Source organism: Spermophilus citellus (genome assembly GCF_964194105.1).
Source record: "Spermophilus citellus genome assembly, chromosome: X".
NCBI classification, from domain to species: domain Eukaryota; kingdom Metazoa; phylum Chordata; class Mammalia; order Rodentia; family Sciuridae; genus Spermophilus; species Spermophilus citellus.
In genome coordinates, this window is record NC_138190.1 from 39,766,523 (window position 1) to 39,787,968 (window position 21,446).

General features: G+C 39.2%; 1 protein-coding gene across 2 annotated transcripts in view; it reads right to left on the minus strand.

The window, feature by feature from the left end:
- Positions 1-66: 66 nt before the first annotated feature.
- The window catches only part of SLC9A7 (solute carrier family 9 member A7), a 146,366-nt gene continuing 124,986 nt past the window's right edge, over positions 67-21,446 (minus strand). For both annotated transcript variants that reach the window (XM_081277314.1, XM_081277313.1), the window contains 3 exons: positions 16,515-16,597; positions 11,484-11,589; positions 67-6,507 (listed from right to left, as the gene is read on the minus strand). In XM_081277314.1, coding sequence (XP_081133440.1) covers positions 6,256-6,507; positions 11,484-11,589; positions 16,515-16,597 — 441 coding nt within the window. In that variant the 3' untranslated portion in view covers positions 67-6,255. The remainder of the gene's footprint in view (positions 6,508-11,483; positions 11,590-16,514; positions 16,598-21,446) is intronic.

The following is a 21,446-nucleotide window of genomic DNA, read 5'->3' on the forward strand; positions in this document are numbered from 1 at the left end:
AAATGCTAGGGAAAAGATACCACTTTGGGGGGCCTACGGCAGTTTTCCTTATTGCACATAAAGGTAGATAACTTCAGGTCTTTAATTTTTCACAGTTATAACATACTTCAATGTCATTTATAATGTATATTTATACAACATAGTATAATTTTAATATTATAAAACCACCAGTTTGCTACTATTGAATGGAAATAGAAGAAACAAAATCTCCCCAAATACAATAAGTAAGCCCTCTATAAAAAGTTCCCCAGAAGGTCACATCATTCCATGTTAAATTCACCCTATTCTACTTCAAAAAGTTGCTGTTCAGTTATTAAATGGATCTTGGTGGCCTTCCCATTTAATCATTTTAATGGACACAACAAAACTTCCCAAGTAAGTAGTATCAGATGCATTTTATTAAAACATAAAGAGATAATCTAGAAGGAGCTGAAATCACACTTTGAAGGAGCAATTTCAGTAATAAAATTACAAAACTATAGACTTAACACCTATACAACTGAAAATCATTCCTCTACTTCTCCAAAGCCCACAATGAAATAATCATAACAAAAGTTAGTCCCCGAATGTACATGCAGTTAATCACCCAGTAACACCTGGATGGTAACTTCTTAAAAGTGCTTTAGACAGCAGATGACGCTTTGTGCTGTTTACAAGTCCTTTTCTGAGTTCCTCCAACATACAGAGGCTTAGACAATTTTTCCACTGGCCAAGAGTTGAGAGATTATGGTGACATTTGGCAATTCCATTAAGCCTTTTTTTAAAGGATGGCCATCAGAATGAGAAGGTGACCTTTGCTGCATGCACTCAGGTCTGCTTCAGACCTTTTCAGAAGGTAGCACAGCAGACAGACTTTCTTTCTCATCTTCCCCAAGGCTCAGGTGGCTGAAATCTGACAGCCTGTGCATTCCATCTGGGCCAGTTATAGTATACCCTGCTTAGGAAAATAAAACTAAGATCAACAACTTTGGTTTTTCTCTTCAATTTTTGCTACCCCTGGGTGACAAGACATGTTTGCAAAAAAAATGGTTTGTGTTTAGGTCTTGTTTTAAAAGATTGTCAAAAGAATCTACTTGTCTTTCCTAGTTAGATGGTAGCATCGGTTTCTGCAGTATTTCTCTCCATACTGTTTTCACTAGGCTTTAAAGTGGGGGAAGATCTTTTCAGATATCAAAGTGGTAGAAACAGCATTCAGATGTGTTGTTTCTAAACTATGACTCTTGGCTACTAAATTCCTTCAACTTACTGTTACCAGCATGCAGCAGCTGATACTAGAAAGCTAGATTCTCACTTAGAAACCAACAGAAATGATCAGAACTCAATGATACCAGGGTAATTTGTCTGACTCTGGATAACTAATCTACAGAATCAATGTCAAAAGGCAGGCATCAAAGACATCGTCAAGTTCTCTACTTCTAGGGTGGAAAAAGAAGTCACATACTTATCTTGTTGGCAAGCTGACTTACCAGTAGCCCTCATTCCAGGCTACATTTTACAATAGATGCTACTGTCAGCTTTCTGATACAACTCTTAGAACTTACAGTGGGTATAAGGCAGGTCTCCAAGTGGGTATTTTCACCTCTGATGAGTCGCTCAATGGCCCTGCTGATCTTCAATAAATACATTGATGGTGTTTTTATATTTAGAAATCACTGGTTCACATGAAATATCTGATATGATTACATTAACTTCCACTGAAGACAAAGAGAGGGAGTGAAATGTTGGGGGTGGGACAATGTGAAACAGGCCTCTATTTTAGAAGGAACTATTCATTCTTTGTCCCAGACTGAAATGTTCATGGATAGCGGAGATATCATTTTGCATTTATTCTAAAGGGACTTCATTTGTCAAACCACATAGGATATTTTTGGGTCTAGAAAATAGCCTGAAGAGCCCTGTGCTATTTGCTTGATGAGATATTTGATGTTTCAGTGTGACTTTTGACTTCGAGGCATCAACACTCATTTGTCTCGTCACCCCAGTGAGTACCCTGGAGGCTCAGAATCCATATGCCCTTCCTGTGCTTGTTTCCTAAGAATTGTAGTCTTACTTGAATTCCAAAATTCCTTCTCTAGCAAAGGTTGGGTTTGCTGGTAGTTCCCACAAAGAATGGGAACTACCATTCTTATCAAAAAGAATGGCAGGAATTTTTATCTGCTGTCCATCATGTGACAGCAAAGTGACCACAACTCTCCCCTGTTTTGGCACTCAACAGGCCCACCCTTATTCTCAGGAATCCAACACAAATTCAGGCATGGGAACAAGAGAAAGACAAGGAAAGTTTGACCACAAAAGAGGCTATTAACTTAATTCCATATGAAATTTAAAAGCCAGACTCCCAGAAACCTTCATGTTGACTAATCAGAAGCTCAGTTAAGACAAAAATCCTCCTCCCCCTCTCCTCACAAATGGGAAGGAAGATGACAAGTTTTAAATTCTCCCTACACACACACACTTGTTCTCCTTATCTCCTTGGAGGCTCTAAGGCTGTCAAATGTAATCTTTGCAGTTGAATTTTTTGGAGTATGTCCTTGAGTTCTGCAAAGATTAACTCAAAACTTTCTCATAGCTGCCTAGGCTGTGTTATTGACTTGGTTTGTTCCTCATGACTAACAGTCAAGGGTCCTATATGTTTTCTCATACACAGAAGCTAGAGAGAAAAGGGACTTCGTGAAATCAGTAGAGAAGGAATCAGGAGAGGGAAAGGGGAGGTATAGGGGGAATTAAAGAATAATTTATGCTATGTGCATAAATGACTGTATCATAATATTACTATGATGTATAATTATAATGCACCAATAAATTTTAAAAAAATAAACCCTTAACTTGCTAGGCCATTATTTTGACTAAAGTACCAAACAGGGTCCAAAGAAAGCTCTAGCCAAAAGGCTCTCAACCTTGGCTGCACATTAGGAACTCCTGGAGCTTCAAAACAAAGTGTGGATGCCAGATCCTATTCCAAAGCTAGTGAATCCAAATCTTGGAAAGTAATGTCAATATGTCAAGAAAAAAAAAACAGCCATGTGATCCTAATATGCAGGCAGGGTGCAGAACCTCTGCTTTAGACCCTCTGACTTGGCTGAAATGTCATCCCCCCTTAACTTGAACAAATATGTGTGAAGGATGAGTTGGGATTACTTTCTCAGAAGATTTTTGTTTAATTGGATACACCATTATTCAGCAATATCAGTCTGTTTTTTATGCCAGACCAACAGCAGCTGGTTGGCCTTGAGCTAGATGATTTCTGGGCTTTGTGGCATTCTTACTTTTCTCCATGCAGCCTAGTCATAATGCTTTTTGATATGGAACCATTTCAATAAATGGATTCCCCTTCCCAAACCCTTGGTAAGGTCAAAATTCTCCACACTTTGCACACAAAACTTAGGACCATAGGTCCAAGTGACTTACTTCAATCTGCTGAATAAAAGACTCAATCAAATAATTATAACTCTAGTTTTGGTCTCAGAAAATCTGTATTTACTTATATTTAATAAGGTTGGAACAAAAGGTTTTCAATGAAGACTAAAGGATGGCCTTTTGGGGGAAAACACAACAATTTATTGATTGACCTAAGACTAGGCTGGGAAGCAAAATGGTTATTTTTCTTCCCTAAGAAGATAATTTCTTACAATCTTCTGAACGCTTCCTAGAAACCCAAAAGAATAACAAAGCTTTGCAGTGAATGAAGACTGGGTGTATTCTACTTGGTTGGGTTTTTTTCAAGAATAATCACTAGGACTTTTGTCTAAGCTTTTCCCCTCCAGCATAAAGGATGAGCAAAGGCTTTATACAGACCCAACCAAAGAGTAAACCAACCTAACCTACACACACACACACACACACACAGAGAGAGAGAGAGAGAGAGAGGGAGGGAGGGAGGGAGGGAGGGAGGAAGGTGCACACCTGTAATCCCAGCTACTCAGAGGCTAAAGCAGGCGGATGACAAGCTGAGGGCTGGCCTGGGAAATTTAGTGAAACCCCATCTCAAAAAAAAAAAAAAAAGCCAACTTCCCCCCACCCCAGTCTCATCTTCTAAGTTTATATTGTGTACTGGTCATTACTGAGATAACTATAAAACAAACACTGCTTGATGGTTCTGGGTCTAATCACATGGACAAAATTCCAACCTTCTGCTAAGTGTGGCAGCTGTTGTCTACAACTTGAACCCACAACCTTCTAGGGGCTGAAACATAAAAAAGCTTATTCTGTGGCTGTGGGGTGCAGGTCTTCTGAAGTCCTTTGCTAGCCTAGTAACCCTGAGGTCTCAGGGGGTAAGGTACATTGTTTAGCTTTTAGCAGACTTACAAAGTCCACAGATGACCATAAAATCATAATGTACTTTACTACGGAAAGGAGAGAGATGAATAAAATGCATTCGATTATCTTATATTAATCTATATGAAACTGCTATTTTGGATTTTGAAAAAATAGTTGAAAATCATCAATCTCATGTGGCTCAACCTCATCAAATAAATTTTTCCTTACTTAAACAAATTACCAATTAAAACTCTGAAAGTTGTGAAGCTATGACCTATTTTAAAAATAACAATTACCATGGTGGCCCGTGCCTATAGTCCTAACTACTGGGAGGTTGGGAGAGGAGGATCACTTGGGCCCAGGAGTTCAAGGCCAGCCTGGGCAAGAGAGAAACTAACCATGAAAAGTGTGAGTTAGGGGGCTGGGGTTGTGGCTCAGTGGTAGAGCTTGCCTAGCATGCATGAGGCACTGGGTTTAATCCCCGACACCACATAAAATAAATAAATAAAAAAATAATCAACAACAAAAAAGATGTGAGTTAAGAAGGTTAAATGGCTGATTCATTATGGGTGTATGGTACTAAGACACTAATTTGTCTACCATAGGAAGAAAAATACTCACATTTTGAAGACATTTGTTTTAGAAATTGATTTGCCAACAATGCTAGCACTAAAGCACAGAGATGAGTGGAGAAAAAAACTGTCCCAAGAGTTCTCTCAGTATTTCATCTACCACAGGTGTGGGCAGGCAGAATATTTCACCCAGAAAGAACACAAATTGAAAACCCAGGTTTCAAACCACATCCACAAATTAAGCTGGTGCAACACTCTCTCCAGATATCCAGAAAATGATACTTGCTGTAAAGACACCTGATTCCTAATCCTATCTAAGATGAAACTTTCTATTGGGTTGAATAATGCTTACTCTGATTTCTCATGTGGCCACTGAATAGCATGCATACATCAGCTCAAAGTTTGGAATTATTACTGAGTCTTAAGATGCCTATCTTGTATTTTCTTTGCAGGTTTTATTTTCACATTGAGATCCCTTTCCCTCTGAATACTAGCCTATTGCCTGTTTGGGTTCTTGCTGCTTTTTCTTTCCCTGATAAAAGCATCCTACAAATTTTGGTGTTATCTCTAACTCTATGGTATATACCTCAGTCTTACTGATCATTTTTCTAGGTAGTGGGCTATCTGGTAGCCCTCAAAAGTTAAATGATTCTTGCGGTGATACCATCATTTTCTAAACCCCTTCTGTCCTCAGATTAATTTAAAAACAATAGAATAACACAATTTGCCTTTGGTTTTAAACATCCCAGTAACTTCTTTATAAAGATTTCCAGAGAAGAAACTAGAATTCTTTTCCCACACTGAAATGTTCATGGATATCATTTCTAATCTTCAGTCTAGAAGAAAACACAGGTTGCATAAAGTCAGGGATCCTGATAGGAGAATGCAGTCCTGTAGCCTTCAGTGCCAGGGCCTCCACTCAAATAGCTTTTTCTGTCCCGTTTAACACCAGCATCCCAGAATTCTTGGTGGGCCAATCTCAACTGCCTTCCTTCATGGTCTTTCTTCTAGCCTGTTCTCCCCTGACTTGATATTCCTCAAGCCAGCTAGACTGGCACTGCTATGTGCTGAGATGAAGCTTCTCATGGGTAGAATCTCCAATACTTGCCCTGCCTTATTCAAAGAGCATGGGTGGATGAATTAAGAGACCATGAAAGCATGCTATTTTTGTGTTTGCTTAACTCTGAAACAGCGCACTACTATGTGAAAAAGTGGGAATAGATCTGCTTTCGTCTTGATTTAGAGACACTCTAGCTTCACCATCTGAGTCTTGGGTTAAATTTTAAGTGTTAAGATAGCTTCAAACCCCAACAAAATAGAAGCATTAGTTCAATCCAGTCAATGCCCCACCTCAAACAACACTGGGGCATGTAGCCATCCTCAACTCCAGGGGCCTACCCCAGCATTTCAGGATTTTGGGGGACAGTCACGCATTTTCCTGCAGAGGAAACACAAGAGGGGTACCCCGGCTTGAAACCTTCTGGTCTCCCATTCCCAGGTCTCGCTCCAGCACTTCCTCAGAGCTGCTCTTTGTTCTCCGACCACCCTCAAGACTTGTGGAGGCTGTGTGGGAGCCTGAGGAGCCATTGGCAGTCACTGTGCTGTCTCCATAGGTCAAGGTGAGGTCACCCTCGGTCAGGATGAAATCAGAATCTTCTTCTCTCAGTGGCTCTTGGTTCTGAAAGGCATAAATAACAACAATAACAATAAAAGTGGGACACTTATATTTTCCTGGGCAGGAGCCCTCCAATCCTAAATCCTCATCAGCAACTTAGGGGTTATGAAAATTGCCTGCTTATGCCTCTAGTGCAGTCATGGGATGGAAATTATGTAGTATTATTCAATGCAAAGCACTGTTGTTGGACTTTGAACTAAGACTTTGAGCACCAGCAAGCAGTTTTCATTTCAAATGCCTGGTAGGTCAGGATTAGTGGCAAAATAAAGAAGGGAGACCAGCTCAATTTCAGCTTTTCAGTCCATAAAGACAGGAAGTTATGGGTAAGGTAACTGGGCAATCACTGGAAATAGGTTCCTGGGACTCTTTCTCTGGGTAGGTCTTTCAGGTGGGCCTACAGCCCTACACAAAGCATCCTAAACCCACTTTGTTTACATTTGAACTAGTCTTTGCCCTAGTTAGCAATTGAGTAGAGAGGACAAACCATGATTAGCATTTCCTCCATTTTCCCTGTGGTATTTCCACAGAAAAACCCTGATGGAAAGCCTGTCCTCAGGAGCATGAAGCAAATGATAAAGAGGAAGAGTACATTTTATTGAGCTTCTATAACACACTTGCCAGGAACTTCACATAAGCCCTCATTTGATCCTTACCCCTAGAAGAAAACCTGAACTAGTGAATCAGTAAAATCTGCCTGAGGTTGTCCAGCTGACAGGAAGCAGAGTTAGAATTGATCCTGCCTCTAGATTCATTTTTTCCACATAAAGGATGTGAAAAAATCAGCTGTTCAGGAAAAGGACTAGAATAGTATCTCATGCTAAGCAGTAGTTGTAGCAAAACAAACAAGGGTAAACAAGGCAGGCATTAACAAAGTCATAGCCTCTTGAAAGTAACAAATGGTGGGGAGAGTGTCAGGAGACAGAGTAATGTCAGATAAAACCTTTCTCCCTCCAATGGGTTACACCAGCAAAACAAAGGGAGGGTCATGGCTCTGCTGTATTGAAGGTTGTCAAAGAATGCAACTTGGATGGCAAACACATCTGAAGTCTCATGTATCCCTCCTCTGTCTGGGATACCACCCTGGTCCATTGCCTGCCCCAAGTGCAACCTGGACATGCCCCCATCTAGATGATAAACTACCAAAGGGCATTGACCTCTTTCCCTCTTCTTGGTGCCCTTCCTTAATGGAACTTATCTCATACGGGTTAAGTATCCGTGTATCTGAAATGCTCTGAACTCAGAAACTTTTTGGAGTGTTGACGTCATAGAAGTCTGATAGTTCTCAAATTTTGTTTCATCACAAAATTATTATAAATATTATCTAAAATTACTTTCAGGCCATACATACAAGGTATATATGAAACATAAATGAATCTTGTGTTTAGACTTGGTCTCATACCCAAGATATTTCATTACATATATGCAAATATTAAAAAAATCTAAGTTCTGAGATCTGAAACACTTTTGGTCCTAAGTCTTTTGGTCAAGGGACACTCATCCTGTAGTAGGTGCTACATGAATGCTTGGTAAACACATTGAGCTAAGAGGATTCCTGGGTTGAGTCTTTCTCACTTCTCTCCCAGTGCATCTCCTGTGTATTTACTGGTGACAAGCACATGCTTGTTTTCTGCATTGTTTGTCAGTGATGTCAACTTACTTCTCCATACACAGTGCACAATGTGACTCCACATAACCCTGTGAGTGCTCTAGCATTTTTAACAGGCAAACACACAATTCCACTTCACTTGCTGCCTCACTGGAAGGAGGCAGGATAGAGATGCATGACGAAAAACAAATTCTGTACTCAGGCTGATATTTAGAGCACAGTTCTAAAACTTGCTCCAAACTCCCAAATTTCTTCCTCTGCCTTAGTGTTCAGAAAGTCCTGAAGCTCAATCTATCTTCTGATAGTTTTAACAACAAATGACATCATGTGCCCCATTTGGGTTTCCAGCTCCCAGGGAGTCCTCTTTCCTTGTCTTAGCATGTCCCAGTTCTACCATTCAGACATGTGCTAAGTAATGTTTTGTCCATCTTTTCAAAATATTTAGCTACCAATTTTCAGGGAGACAGTTCTGATACATACTTTACTGTTTCAAGGTTTAAAGCCAAAAAGGGATAGAGAGGAATACAGATCAACTACATGTGAGGGTAATTCTACAAATGAAGGAAAGCCCACATAGCACCCTGGACATGAACTTCAGTGTGGCCTGATTATTCTTATAGAGGAACACAGGGACAAAATTCACTGGTGGGAGAAAATAAGACTGGATACTGACCCATTCCATTTATGACACCCACCAGCCCAGATAGTACCTAAGGAAAAGTCACTCAGAAACAAAGACATCTTGAGACCCAGTTGAAGAGTGACTCCTATATCAAAGCTGAAGGAGGGCTGGGGATGTGGCTCAGGGGTAGAGCACTTGCCTAGCACCTGTGAGGCACTGGGTTCAATACTCAGCATCACATAAAATTAAATAAATAAACAAAATAAAAGTATTGTGTGCATCTACAACTAAAACATTTTTTTTAAAAGAAAAAAGCTTAACGAGTGTCACATAAAGCTGATGAAACCAACCCACTCCCTGGAATTCTAGGTGATAGGATCCGTGGAATTTTAGGAAGCTGAAGGTTTATATCATTATATAACTAGTTGTCTAGTAAAGGCTGCTATAAAAATGCAGTGAAATAACCCTAAAAACAAGTGTGTTGTGGGAATTTGTACACTGAAAATAACCATACGTCTCTTTTTTAAATATTCGTTTTTTAGTTTTAAGTGGACACAACAACTTTATTTTACATTTATGTGGTGCTAAGGATCAAACTCAGTGCCTCAAGCATGCCAGGCGAGCACTCTACCACAGAGCCCCAACCATAGGTCTCTTCAAAAGTGGAAGAACACTGTTTTCTTGGTGGATAACAAACCTAATTAGTCTGGAGTTTGTAGAAATAATGAACATCCTACATACCTCCAAATAAACTTGACCAAGTATAAAACACCCTAGGTGATGGGTGAGAACCACATAACAAGTATCAAAACAGCCCCAAGAACTCTGAGTGGGAGAGACTCACCCAGCACTCCACTCCACAGGGAGCCCCTCCGTCTCTCTCAACTTTGGTTTCCTCAACTGCTAACTCTGAAAAGATCCTTTGCTCCCATTCACTCAGCAGCAGTCCTCACTGTATCTGGAGCTGGCTGAGACCCTGGGCAGGACCCCAGCACAAAAGGCCAGCAGCAGCATTGAGGGTGGTTGTTCCTGGTAGCCAAAGTCAACCCATCTTAAGTTGGCTGTGACAAGTCCAGAGCCCAAACATTATTCTGGAAAGCAAACCTTGAGTAGTCTCTTGAACTGGTGAGAGAAGCACTTTAAAGGTATATAACTGTAAATGACATCATGTGCCCCATTTGGCTGAGTTTATGCTGAGTCCAAACTAGTACTGATATCCCTTATCTATGAATAAGGGAATAGTTAGTAAACTTTTGATTAGAAAATATTTTTAAGGTATAATTAGTTGGAGCTTCATTAGTGGAAGATGCAATGGTGGCACGTCAGCACACTTTGTCTCAGTGATGACATGCCTTCAAGTGGTCACAATTCCACTTTAAACAGAGGTCTAAAATAAGCAAACCATTTAGCCTTCAGAATGAACATGACCTTTCTTATACACAGTAGTGCTGGATAAGAAATTTTAAAACTAACTTTTTAATCTGTTGGTTTGAGTCCTTCTGATACAAAATAACACTAGCATTATTGTTTAGGCTGATAGATATTATATTAAAAAGTTACCATTATTGTTAAAAACCACTTTACAAAGCAAGAACAATTCTGGGAAAATGATAATCTCACCATTTTACTGAAGGTGTTTTTTTGTGCTTGTTTGTCAGTACTGGGAACAAATTCAGGGCCTCATACATGCTAGGCACATGCTCTACCACTGAGCTACAGTATCCCTATCCTCACTATCCATTATTTTCTAATCTGAAAACAGTTTATCACATGTGGCACAGGATTTATTATTATTATTATTATTATTATTATCATTAATTTTATTTATTTATTTTAGTATTGGAAATTTAACCCAGGGGTGTTTTACCACTGATTACATCCCCAGCCTTTTAAAAAATTGAGACAGGGTCTCACTAAGTTGCTTAGGGCCTCACCAAGTTGCTGAGGCTGGTCTTGGACTTATGATACCCCCACCTCAGCTTCCCAAACTGCTGGGATTGGGCTGGGGATTTGGCTCAAGCGGTAGCGCGCTCGCCTGGCATGCGTGCGGCCCGGGTTCGATCCTCAGCACCACATACAAAGATGTTGTGTCCGCTGAGAACTAAAAAATAAATATTAAAAATTCTCTCTCTCTCTCTCTCTCTCTCTCTCTCTCTCTCTCTCTTAAAAAAAAAACTGCTGGGATTACAGGCATGTGCCATTGTGCCTGGCGGATTTTCATTTTTATATGGGGAGGTCCTGAGGATGCTGGAGGGCTCAACTGTCTTTAAGAGAAGGAGACATTCATGAATGCTGTTCTCACATTCGGTGAAAATTCAAAGAAAAGGTCAGGGTAGAACTGCATTCTCACCAGGCAGAACCTGCTTCCCCAAGGAGGCAGCTCAGCTGGCTTTGAAGGTGTAGAGTTCTGTCACTTGGCCTTTTCAACAGTTGCTTTCCTCTGAAGGGGGTAAGCAGAGGCCCTGGAGGCTTTGGGATGACACCTACACAGAACTACTGTGCTCACTGATTGCATAGTAGCAGTGGGTTACAATACTTGGTAACTTGGCAGTTGTAATCCCGGTAAAAGATTTCTCTTATTACTGTGCAAAGAATATAAACATATGTAAATTTGCCATTTCTAATCATCTTATTATACAAGGAAAATATGAAGTTATAGAGGTATGAGTGTGATTGGTTTCTTCTTCCTAGGTAAGAGGCTTCCCTGGCAGAGTGAGCAGGAGGAACACCATACTGACATGCTGTACTTACATCATACACCTGGGGACTAGTCAGACATCGGGCCAGCAAACCACACCAGGCGGGAAGAGTGGTGGTTAGAGGTGGACCGCTGTGTGTGAGGATGGGCTTCAAGTAACTTTAAAAAGAGAATTAAGGATAAATGGCTGCAAGGGAAACACATGCACAACAAAATTTGTTTAAAAATCCCCAAAAGTAAACTGTCCTACATTCTACCCACAAAAAGCTTTCTTTCTCTCCTTTTTATCAGTACAACCTAGGAAATACTTGTACCTGCAACAGTATACCTCATTAGGCTTAAATGGTAACTAGTAACTCACAGGTTGGTGATTTCCAATTGTCAGTAAAAAAGAATATTTGATTGATTAGAACACACTTATGACTTTGTTTTAGTTCCAATTAGCATTTCAGATTTTGACACACAGCACTCAGATCTTGGAAAAAGGAGATAGTGTCCCTGGGGAGCAGGTACTGCAGAGTCTCCTCTGCCCTCGTTCTCTGTAAGTATCCTTGTTAAGCCACTCTAACTACAGGGCATACAGTGGAGATGTTTGAGTTGGGCAGGACCTCAAAGGCAACCTGAGGCTACTATAAAAGAGAAAACTGAGACTTGGCATGGTGAAATTATTTCAGTAAGGTTATTTAGACCATAAATCTCCCAACTTCCCATTATAGAGAACCAGCCACTTTTCTCCCAGACTCTTAACACAGGGCTTCTTTACCTTGACACTTCATTTTTTGTTGTGGCAGGAAGTTGAGCACCTTCTCTGTTACCCACTAGATGCCAGCAGCACCCTTATTCCCCTCCCCAAGTTATGACAATAACTTTGTCTCCAAAAATTGCCAAATGTCCCACAGGAGGCAAATACAGGCTTGGTCAAGACCACTGCTGTAACATAAAGGTCAACTGATGTGCAGAGAGCTCAGGGTTCATCAGTTAATGACTATCTGTGAGGCCAAATACATAGCCCTATATTGGAAGCACCAAGAAACACCTGCCCCATTATGAAAGAGGCCCATTCTAAGATCTGTATCCTAAGCAATGTGGAAAAGTTGGACTCTCATATGGCCACCACAGGGATGGACAAGAGACTTTAATGGAAGACAAGAAGATGTCCCAGTGGTCTGTGCCTAAGAGAACAGGCTGTTCAGTGCACCCCCAATTCTTGCCTTCATTTAGAGCAGCACACATGGAAGAAGCTTTCTCCAAGGAGGAAATGGAAGAGGGACACAGAGGTATGCTTCCAGTTGGGAATTACTTAATGAAGAAGGATGGACATGAGGGCTCTGCTGGAGCTCTTTACAGACAAAACGAGCTGTCTTTTGGCTGCTGTCCTTTAATCACAGTCCTGGGGACAAGTGCAGGACAGGAAGAAATCACTTAGTTTGGGATTAGCCCCTACAGGTCTATCAGTTTTCTCCTGTCCTACTCAGAAGATGACAGGGGCTCCGAACTGTACAATGATGAAAAGTCAAGAGTCAAGGCTAGGGTTGTGGCTCAGTGGTAGAGCGCTTGCCTAGCATGTGTGAGGCACTGGGTTTGATTCTTAGCACTGCATATAAATAAATAAATGAATAAAATAAAGGTCCACTAACAACTAAAAGTATATATAAAAATAATTTTTAAAAAAGAGTCAAGGGGCAGCCAGTAAGCCCCACTTCCCCAATCCAGAAGGCCTAAAACAACTTCCTTAAAAAGATTAGTAAATAAATATACATACTTTAAAATACTCAACTGTTGGAAGGGCAAAAAAAAAAAATAACATTAAACTTCTCTTTCCTGCACTAGTTGATCTGGTAACTGACATTAAATCTTTATAAATAACACATTTTTCCTATTTCTTGATTTACAAGCTATAGTCTAAAGCTTTAAGTCCTTCCTATGAAGAATGATAAACTTAAGTCATTAATACTCCTTGTCTCTTCTTTCCAATTTCTATTATAATTAATTTTACACTGAAGATATGCTTTCTCTTTTATAACTAATACATAAATTCTCTATTTTTTTTCTATAGAATAAATGAAGTGTTAGAAACCAATAAAGCAACATTTGTAATAATATCAGAGGGCCAAGGATGTAGCTCAATTGTAGAGCACTTACTTAACATGCATAAGGTGCTAGGTTCCATCTCTGGCACATACAAAAATGCAATAATGTCACTGTATGAATATTATTCACTGTATTCCAGTGGTTATAGTAACATAAAATGAAAAATAATAATTTGTCATCTAAACTTTGTCAAAAGAGAACTCTAGAGTGTGTTGCTAAATAAAGAATTTTTCATTTTTTTCTTTATTCACCTCTTCTAAATTATAACAATCAGTTTCTCCAGCATTGTCCCATTTTTTAGGCTATTTTTTGTCTGATCCATAAGTTATTTTTCTTATATGTTATAGGGTCTAGATGGTACTAAACTTTCTGAATTCTTGCACATCTGGAAACTACACTCCTTATTCTCTCAGTTGTGATTGAGAGTTTAGGGGTAGAATTGTAGATCTAGACTTTTCATCATAGCACTTTGAAGACATTGTTCAATGGTCTTCTAATATTCAATGAGAAGTCTCTGGTTCTTTGCCTGTCTTTCCTCTTTGAAAGCCTTAAAAGTTCTATCTTTTCCTTTTGTTGTTATGAAATCCCCCCAGAATATGTCCATCCTACTCACATTCTTGGTGAGCTCTTATACTTAGAGACAAGTATATTCCTTAGTAATGGGAATTTTTCTTCTATTATTCCTTTGGTATATCTTTTCCTCCATAGTCACCATATTTCCCTTTCAGATCCTAAGTGATCTGGACCATCTGTGTCTATACTTCACATCTTGACACTCTTCTCTTACATTTTTCTGACTTTCTAATTCTTTAAGTTTTTTTTCCCTCAACTTTATCGTCCAAATCAACAATTCAGTCTTCACCACACTCAAGTTGTAATAATTAAATTTCTATTGTCAATTTCAGAAATCTTTTAATTTCCAAGAACTTCTTATTTGATTTACTCAATTTTCTAATAATCTACTCTTACAATAACGAGCCTAAGGCCACCAAAGAAGAAAATGTGAACACCCAAGGCTTTAGGTTGGGACCCTACACAAAAGGCAAAGAGAAAATATCTAACCCTCAGAGAACTCAAGCCTAGCTTCAAATCACCTTTATTCCTAAATTCATTAAGATGATCTGAAATTGCTTGCCCACAACCTGACCACTCGGCAGACATAAGCTTAAATCATCTCTGAAGGATGATGACCTCATCCAGAGCATCTCAGATTATCTAGAGTTTTTCATTGTCCATGTCTATCACTCAGAAAAAAAAAAAACAGATGCACAGAAGATAAAGAATAAAGCTTCTAGAAGATAACACAGGCAACTGGCTTCAAAGACACTAATCAGAACAGAAAAGATCAATCAATTGGATTAGGCCTTTTGTTCATCAAAAGATAGTTTTTAAGGGGAACAGGCAAGTTACAGAGTGGAGAAGGAGGAGAGGAAAAGGGGAAGTACTGGAGAATGAATTGAAGCAAATATGTTATGTGAATATGTCACAATTAATCCCATTATTATGCATAATTATACATAATAGTAAAAAAACAAAGTGGGTGAAGGTATTTTTATCATACATAATTAGCAAAAGACTCATATCCAGAACATAAAGAACTCTTACATATTATTAAGCAAAAAGCAGACAACCCAAGATAAAACAGGGCAAGATGCTTGAATGGGTACTTTATAAAGGAATATACTGAATAGCCAGTAAATGTATGAAAAAGTGCTCAACCCTATTAGTTATCAGAGAAATGTAAATTAAAGCCACAATGAGATATCATTACAAAACCACTAGAATATCGAAAATTAAAAAGACTGATGATATCAATTGTTGATGAAAATATGGAGTAACTAGAGCTCTCATAGACTAGTGATTGAATGTGTAAGGTAGTATCACCATTTTGGAAAACTTTGGTACTAGCTTTTGAAATTAAACCTACACACATCCTATGCCCCAACAATTTTACTCCTGTGTATATTCCCAACAAAACATTTGCATAATACATCAAATATGTATATAAGAATGTTCATAGCAGTATTTTCACAGCAGTTCCAAAGGAGGAATCTTGAGTGCTCATCAACAATACAATTGTGACATAGGCACACAATGAAATACTATGTAGCAATGAGAGCAAATGAACTAGGGCTACAAACATCACATAGATGAATCGTACAAACAAGTCAGACACTACACACACACACACACACACACACACACACACAATTATCTCATTTACATTATGTTGAAAAACAGGTAAAACTGTTAAGTGTTGCTAGAAGTCAGAAGAGTGGCTATGTATGGGGTGGAAGAAAGGGAGTAATGGAGTTATGGCATGAGAGAAGCTGGTAATTTTGTTTCTTGACTGGTTTGGTATCAAATTAAAATGATAATTTGCAAAGCACTTATGACTTATATACTTGTGCATCTGTTATACTTCAACAAAAATTTTTCGAGCATTTTCAATGTCTCCCAAAACTATCTATAAAAAGCCATCTGCCCATTTGATCACTATGTGAATGTAAAAAAAAATCATGTAAGTTTAACATTTTGGTTTTTAATTTTCACCTGGGACCAAGGATAGGGTCTGCCATGCATGTGGCCCAGTTATACCACTGAGATCAGACTTGGCCAAGTTCAACCAACAGCAATCACACCCACCCCCATGGATTAATTGCTAAAGCTCCATTTTCCTTTCTGACTAAAGCATGGCTCACTGTGTAATTTTAACCAATTAACTTACAAAGGTGAAATTCTCCTGGGCACAAAGCTCTCGAAAGCCACAAGTCAACCAGGCTGCGAGCTGGCTACTCTAACAAAAAGCAACCACACCTCTTGGCCAGAGGATGCTTGCCAGGACTACCTACAGTTGAATGATCAACTGGATTGAGGATACCTGTTCCAAGCATTCATCTTTCTTTACTCATCAGAACTCATTCACTGACAAGTCAACAAGTGAATTTCACTGTCAATGTATTATGAACATGGGATGCCACTTAAAAGGATACTTGTGGTCAAAGCTGTACCACAGCCTGAATATCCATGCACTCTCCTGCTTTGTACGGTTTCCTCCAGCAGAATCTGGACCATCCTAGGAACAAACAAGAGGACACATATTTAGTTGCAGAAAAAGGATCTGAAAGATAGTGGGGGAACTTCTTTTTAAACTGTAACATTTTTTGCAGTGCTGAGAAGGAAACAGGGCTTGGGGCATGCTAGACTCTACCACCAAGCTATATACCCCCAGCCTATGAACTATAAGTTTATAAATCTAGAATACATTATCAAATATTCATGCTACCAAAGCTTCAAATATATATTGAAAGGTAATACTTTAGCAGAAACTGAGTAAACCCAAAGACAGAAAGGTTTGGTTAGTTCTGTGGGTAGATCAACTGAATATTAGTAAAAAAATTTCTTCTGGTATTTCTATTGTACTTTTCTCCTCAAAGTGCCTTTTAATTAGTAATTAAATATTAAATAATTACATAGTTCTAAAATAGTCTAGATCTTTTGCAAGTCAAAAATCAATATACAGCAAATATTAAAGAAAGCTTCTATAAAAACAACTTTCCAGGTTCCTTCAAGGTTGACCTAGAAATGCCACACTTTTTGTTGAGTTTCCTGACCAGCTAATCAAAGGGTTCTCTGAAGGTCCCTCCCAGGTACTTCAGGTTATCTGGTAACTTGTTTCCCTTCCAGTTTTAGGGAAATGGGGCTAGCAGGCAGGGGGAAAGCGCCAGAACTAGAAAATCTGATACTTTATTTACCCTGAAGTACCAAATTCCTTGTTATTCCAACTCAACCATCCTCATCATTTAACTTTGAAAGTAACCTGAAAAATCAGACATTAATTTGAGGTTTGGAAAGTCTGTTCTGTGTAAGTATTATAAGAACCACAGATGATATAAAAATCAGGTTGAGCTGGGCATGGTGACACATACCTGTAATCCCAGCAGCTTCGGAGACTGAGGCAGGAGGATTATGAGTTCAAAGCCAGCCTCAGCAATGGCAAGGCCCTAAGCAACTGAGTGAGACCCTGTCTCTAAATAAAATACAAAATAGTGCTGGGGATATGGCTCAGTGGTCGAGTGCCCCTGAGTTCAATCCCTGATTCTCCCTGCCCCCGCAAAAAAAAAAAAAAAAAATCAGGTTGATAGTACAGTACAACAAGCGGATCAGCAGAAAGGAGAAAGGGACAGCAAGGGAAGGTACTGGGGGATGAGACTGATAAAATTATATCATGTGTACATGTGAGTATGGCATAATGCATCCCAATATTATGTGTAATTATAATGTACCAATACAGATTCAAAGTAAAAATAGGGATAGAAACAGAAGTGATGCATGGCACTAAGACCCCAAAAGTGCCATTTGGTCACTGTTATTGTTTTATAATAGAATGGAAAACAAAAGAGTCCTCATCTTTGTATTTTAAATAATAACCTGAATTTAGGGCATTAAAATTGGCTTTTCTGTGGGAACAAATTGGGTTGCCTTCAGTAGTTTCAGGGTACTAATGTGATTGTATGCTGCTGGATGACAAGCTCTGAAAATACACAGTGCTGGTGAAGCACAGGCATTTTAATCATAACCCTCTTTAATATTACTGTGAGAGGAAACTGCAAGTGAAGGGCAATTAACAATAACCAAAGAAAATTTGAACTAAAATCCACAAGTAATCCCAAGCCACAGTGCATGTAAATTATACCTGCAACAGGGACACCAAATATTAACTGGAGATCATTCAAAAGATAAGCATATAGGTGAGTAGGAGGAGAGAAATTAGCAAGCACTATTTAAATTCCAAAAGTTCCAACAAAATTATTTTTAAAAATAGAGTCCCCCTGATAATTGAAGAATGTTTAGAGATGGATAGGGAAATGGCTTCATTAAATGTGCCCTCCTATGCATGAGGAAACATAAATAAGGAGAGATCACAGAGACCAATTATTTTACAGTTTTAAAATCATGTGGAAGAAAAAGGGCACAGAAATGTTTCCATTTGCTGACAACAATCCTTCCTTTAGGTAACTGATTGCTAACTAATGACAACTCTAGGAAGATTTCAAAATGCCACATGAGTCAGTAGAAAAGTGATAGGTAACCTTTCTGTAGGGCATATATATATCTTTATGGAAAAATTAAATGGTTCTTTATAAAGTGACAGACTCTAGAATTTTATAAAAGAAATAAAAACCTAGCAAAATGATAAACATGATCAGGAAGGATACTATAAAGCATTGAAGAAACCCCTGAGGCTGGTTTCTTCAACTCCTCTTAAATCAACAATAAAAACCATCACCCCTACTCTATCATTTTAGCCTCTGCAAAATCACAATGAAGTTATTAACCCCTGGAACACTTAAGCTCTTGCCCTCTCACCTCAAGGAAGCTACAGAGATTTCTGTAAGCCCCCAAAAGGGACAATTAAAACTAATAAAGCCAGACAAAGGCTTCTATTTGAGAATAAACTTACAAAAGATCTTCTCAGGTCACAAAGAGATATATATCCCTACAATCTACAAATAAGAGAAAGTGACCTCAGATTCTGTAGCAAAACCTGAATTTAGAAAAAAAAAAAGAGAGGTGACTCTGAGAAGGGTAAATTCAGGACAAACCTAAAAGTGTTACTTTGTAAAGAGGATGTTAAACAGCTTCTAATTCCAAGCGATGTTGCCAGAAATATGATTAGGTACAGGAAGAACTTAGATAAATCCACATACGGTGGCTTTGAGGAAATCCGGCAGTTCTGTGAAACAGAACTAATTTCTTAAGCTGATCTGTAAGATGACCCACAACTGCTTTATCACACAGAAATCACGAGAGCTTTTCCTGTGGGCTCCCACTAGCACTGGGCTGAGCACGGGTCACTGGGGGAGAAGGCGGGGCTTCCTTCCCGCCTGCACTTGGAGCCTGGGATTTCCATTCTTGTGCTGCCCACAGCAAAAGCAGGGATTTGTTCTTTCACAGGCCCCTCCTCACAACCTGCTTTCCCATCAGAACTGTTCACGCCCCACGTTTTTGGCTCTAGCCACTTCTAGGGCCTTTCTTCCTCTCACTTTCTCACACCCATACTGACTTGCTGGCCAATCCCTTATTCATCCTTCAAGACTGACCACAGAAGCTTGGCTTCTCTAGAAAATGTTTCCAAAGCAACAAACTGTTCTAAGAGACACTGGAGTGAATATCACAGGCCCTCTCAACAGACTACGTCTTGATTGTGCCTTTTGCCTTGCTATATAACTCTAAGCAAGTTACCTAACATTCAGTGGCCTCGTTTGTAAAATGAAGATCTTAATAATTACCTACCACGATGGGGGGGGGGGGTGTAGGTGTAGCTCAGCGGTACAGTACTTACCTAGCATGTGTGAGGGCTTAGGTTTGATTCTCAGAAGCACACACATGCACACACTCACAATAAAAATTGTCTACCTTGCAGGGTCATTATGGGAATGTGATATTGTGATATAACAAGAAATATGCATTTGGTCTTCACCTCAGCCCCTGGCACAAAATTTCTAAAACCCTTGGAATTTCCTGAATTACTAGGGTGAGAAGAGCATCCTTTTTAATTCTCCCTTTCAACCACACCCAGGTTTATGCTAATGAGATGACTCTTGGCAGCTCAGGGCTGGTTGCCAGAGGAACCAACCTTGTGCTAAGAGAGCTGGAACTTTCAGCTCCACTCCCACCTCCAAGGAGGAAAGAGGGACTGAAGATTTAGTCATTCATGAATAGTTCATGATTTACCTAACCACACCTGTGTAATGGAACCTCCATAAAACCCCTCAATGAAAAGATCTGGAGATGTTCTGAGTTGGCAAACACATGGAGGTGCTAAGAGGATGGGATGCCAGAAAAGAGCATGGACTCTCCATGTACCCCCATCCCCAGAGATGTCTTATGCATCTCTTCCATTTGATCATTCCTGAGCTGTATCATCCATAATAAACAGTAATGGCAAATAAAGTGCTTTTCTGAGTTCCATGAGTCATTCCAGCAAATTACTGAAACTGAGGAAGAGGTCACAGGAACTCCTGATTTATTGCCAGAAAGAAATTCAGGTTAAAACCTGGAATTTATGATTGATATCTGAAGTGGAGGCAATCTTGTAGGACTGAGCCCTTGACCTATGGGATCTGATCCTACCTTCAAGCCATTAATGATAAGGATCAAGTTAAACTAGAGGACCCCAACTTTTTGTCCACTGAGAACTGAAGAATTAGTTTTTGTGAGGAAAAACTGCACATACTGGTGTTAGAAGTGCTGTGAGTACAGAGAAAAAACATTTTTTTTTCTTTTAGAGGTCCAAATTATTTTTACATTTAAAGAACTTAGGACAGTGTCTGACATGTGGTATGTACTCAACAAATATTAACTCATTATTAGTCATGTGACTTTTTCAATGCTGGTTAAATATTAGTAAACTATTTAGCACAGTTAGAGTTTATATTATTAATTTAGTTCATTTCTAAAGACTGTATATGTCATTTCCAACATACATTTGTTGGGGGGAAAACCCTACTCATTATGTCATTAGGCTATCTTGTGTAGCTTTTTACACAAGGGACTCTTAATATTTTTACTGATATTATTAATCCTCCTCAAAAATAATGCCGACCCTGCTTATTAGCATGAGTATATAACACTGAGGGTATATTTTTATTCATTCATTAAGTGCCGACTATATGCCAGACATCATGCTGAGTGCTGGAAACAGAAAAAGAAAAAAGACTCAGCACTTGCTCCTTTCCAGAGAGAGATGGAACAAATACATATATACTCTCTTTTTCTCCTCTCTTACACACACACACACACACACACACACACACACACACAGAGAGAGAGAGAGAGAGAGAGAGAGAGAGAGAGAGAGTAACAAACGTCATGAAGAAAAAGAAAGCTGATTAAAAGAACAAAAAAAACTGAGGAATGGC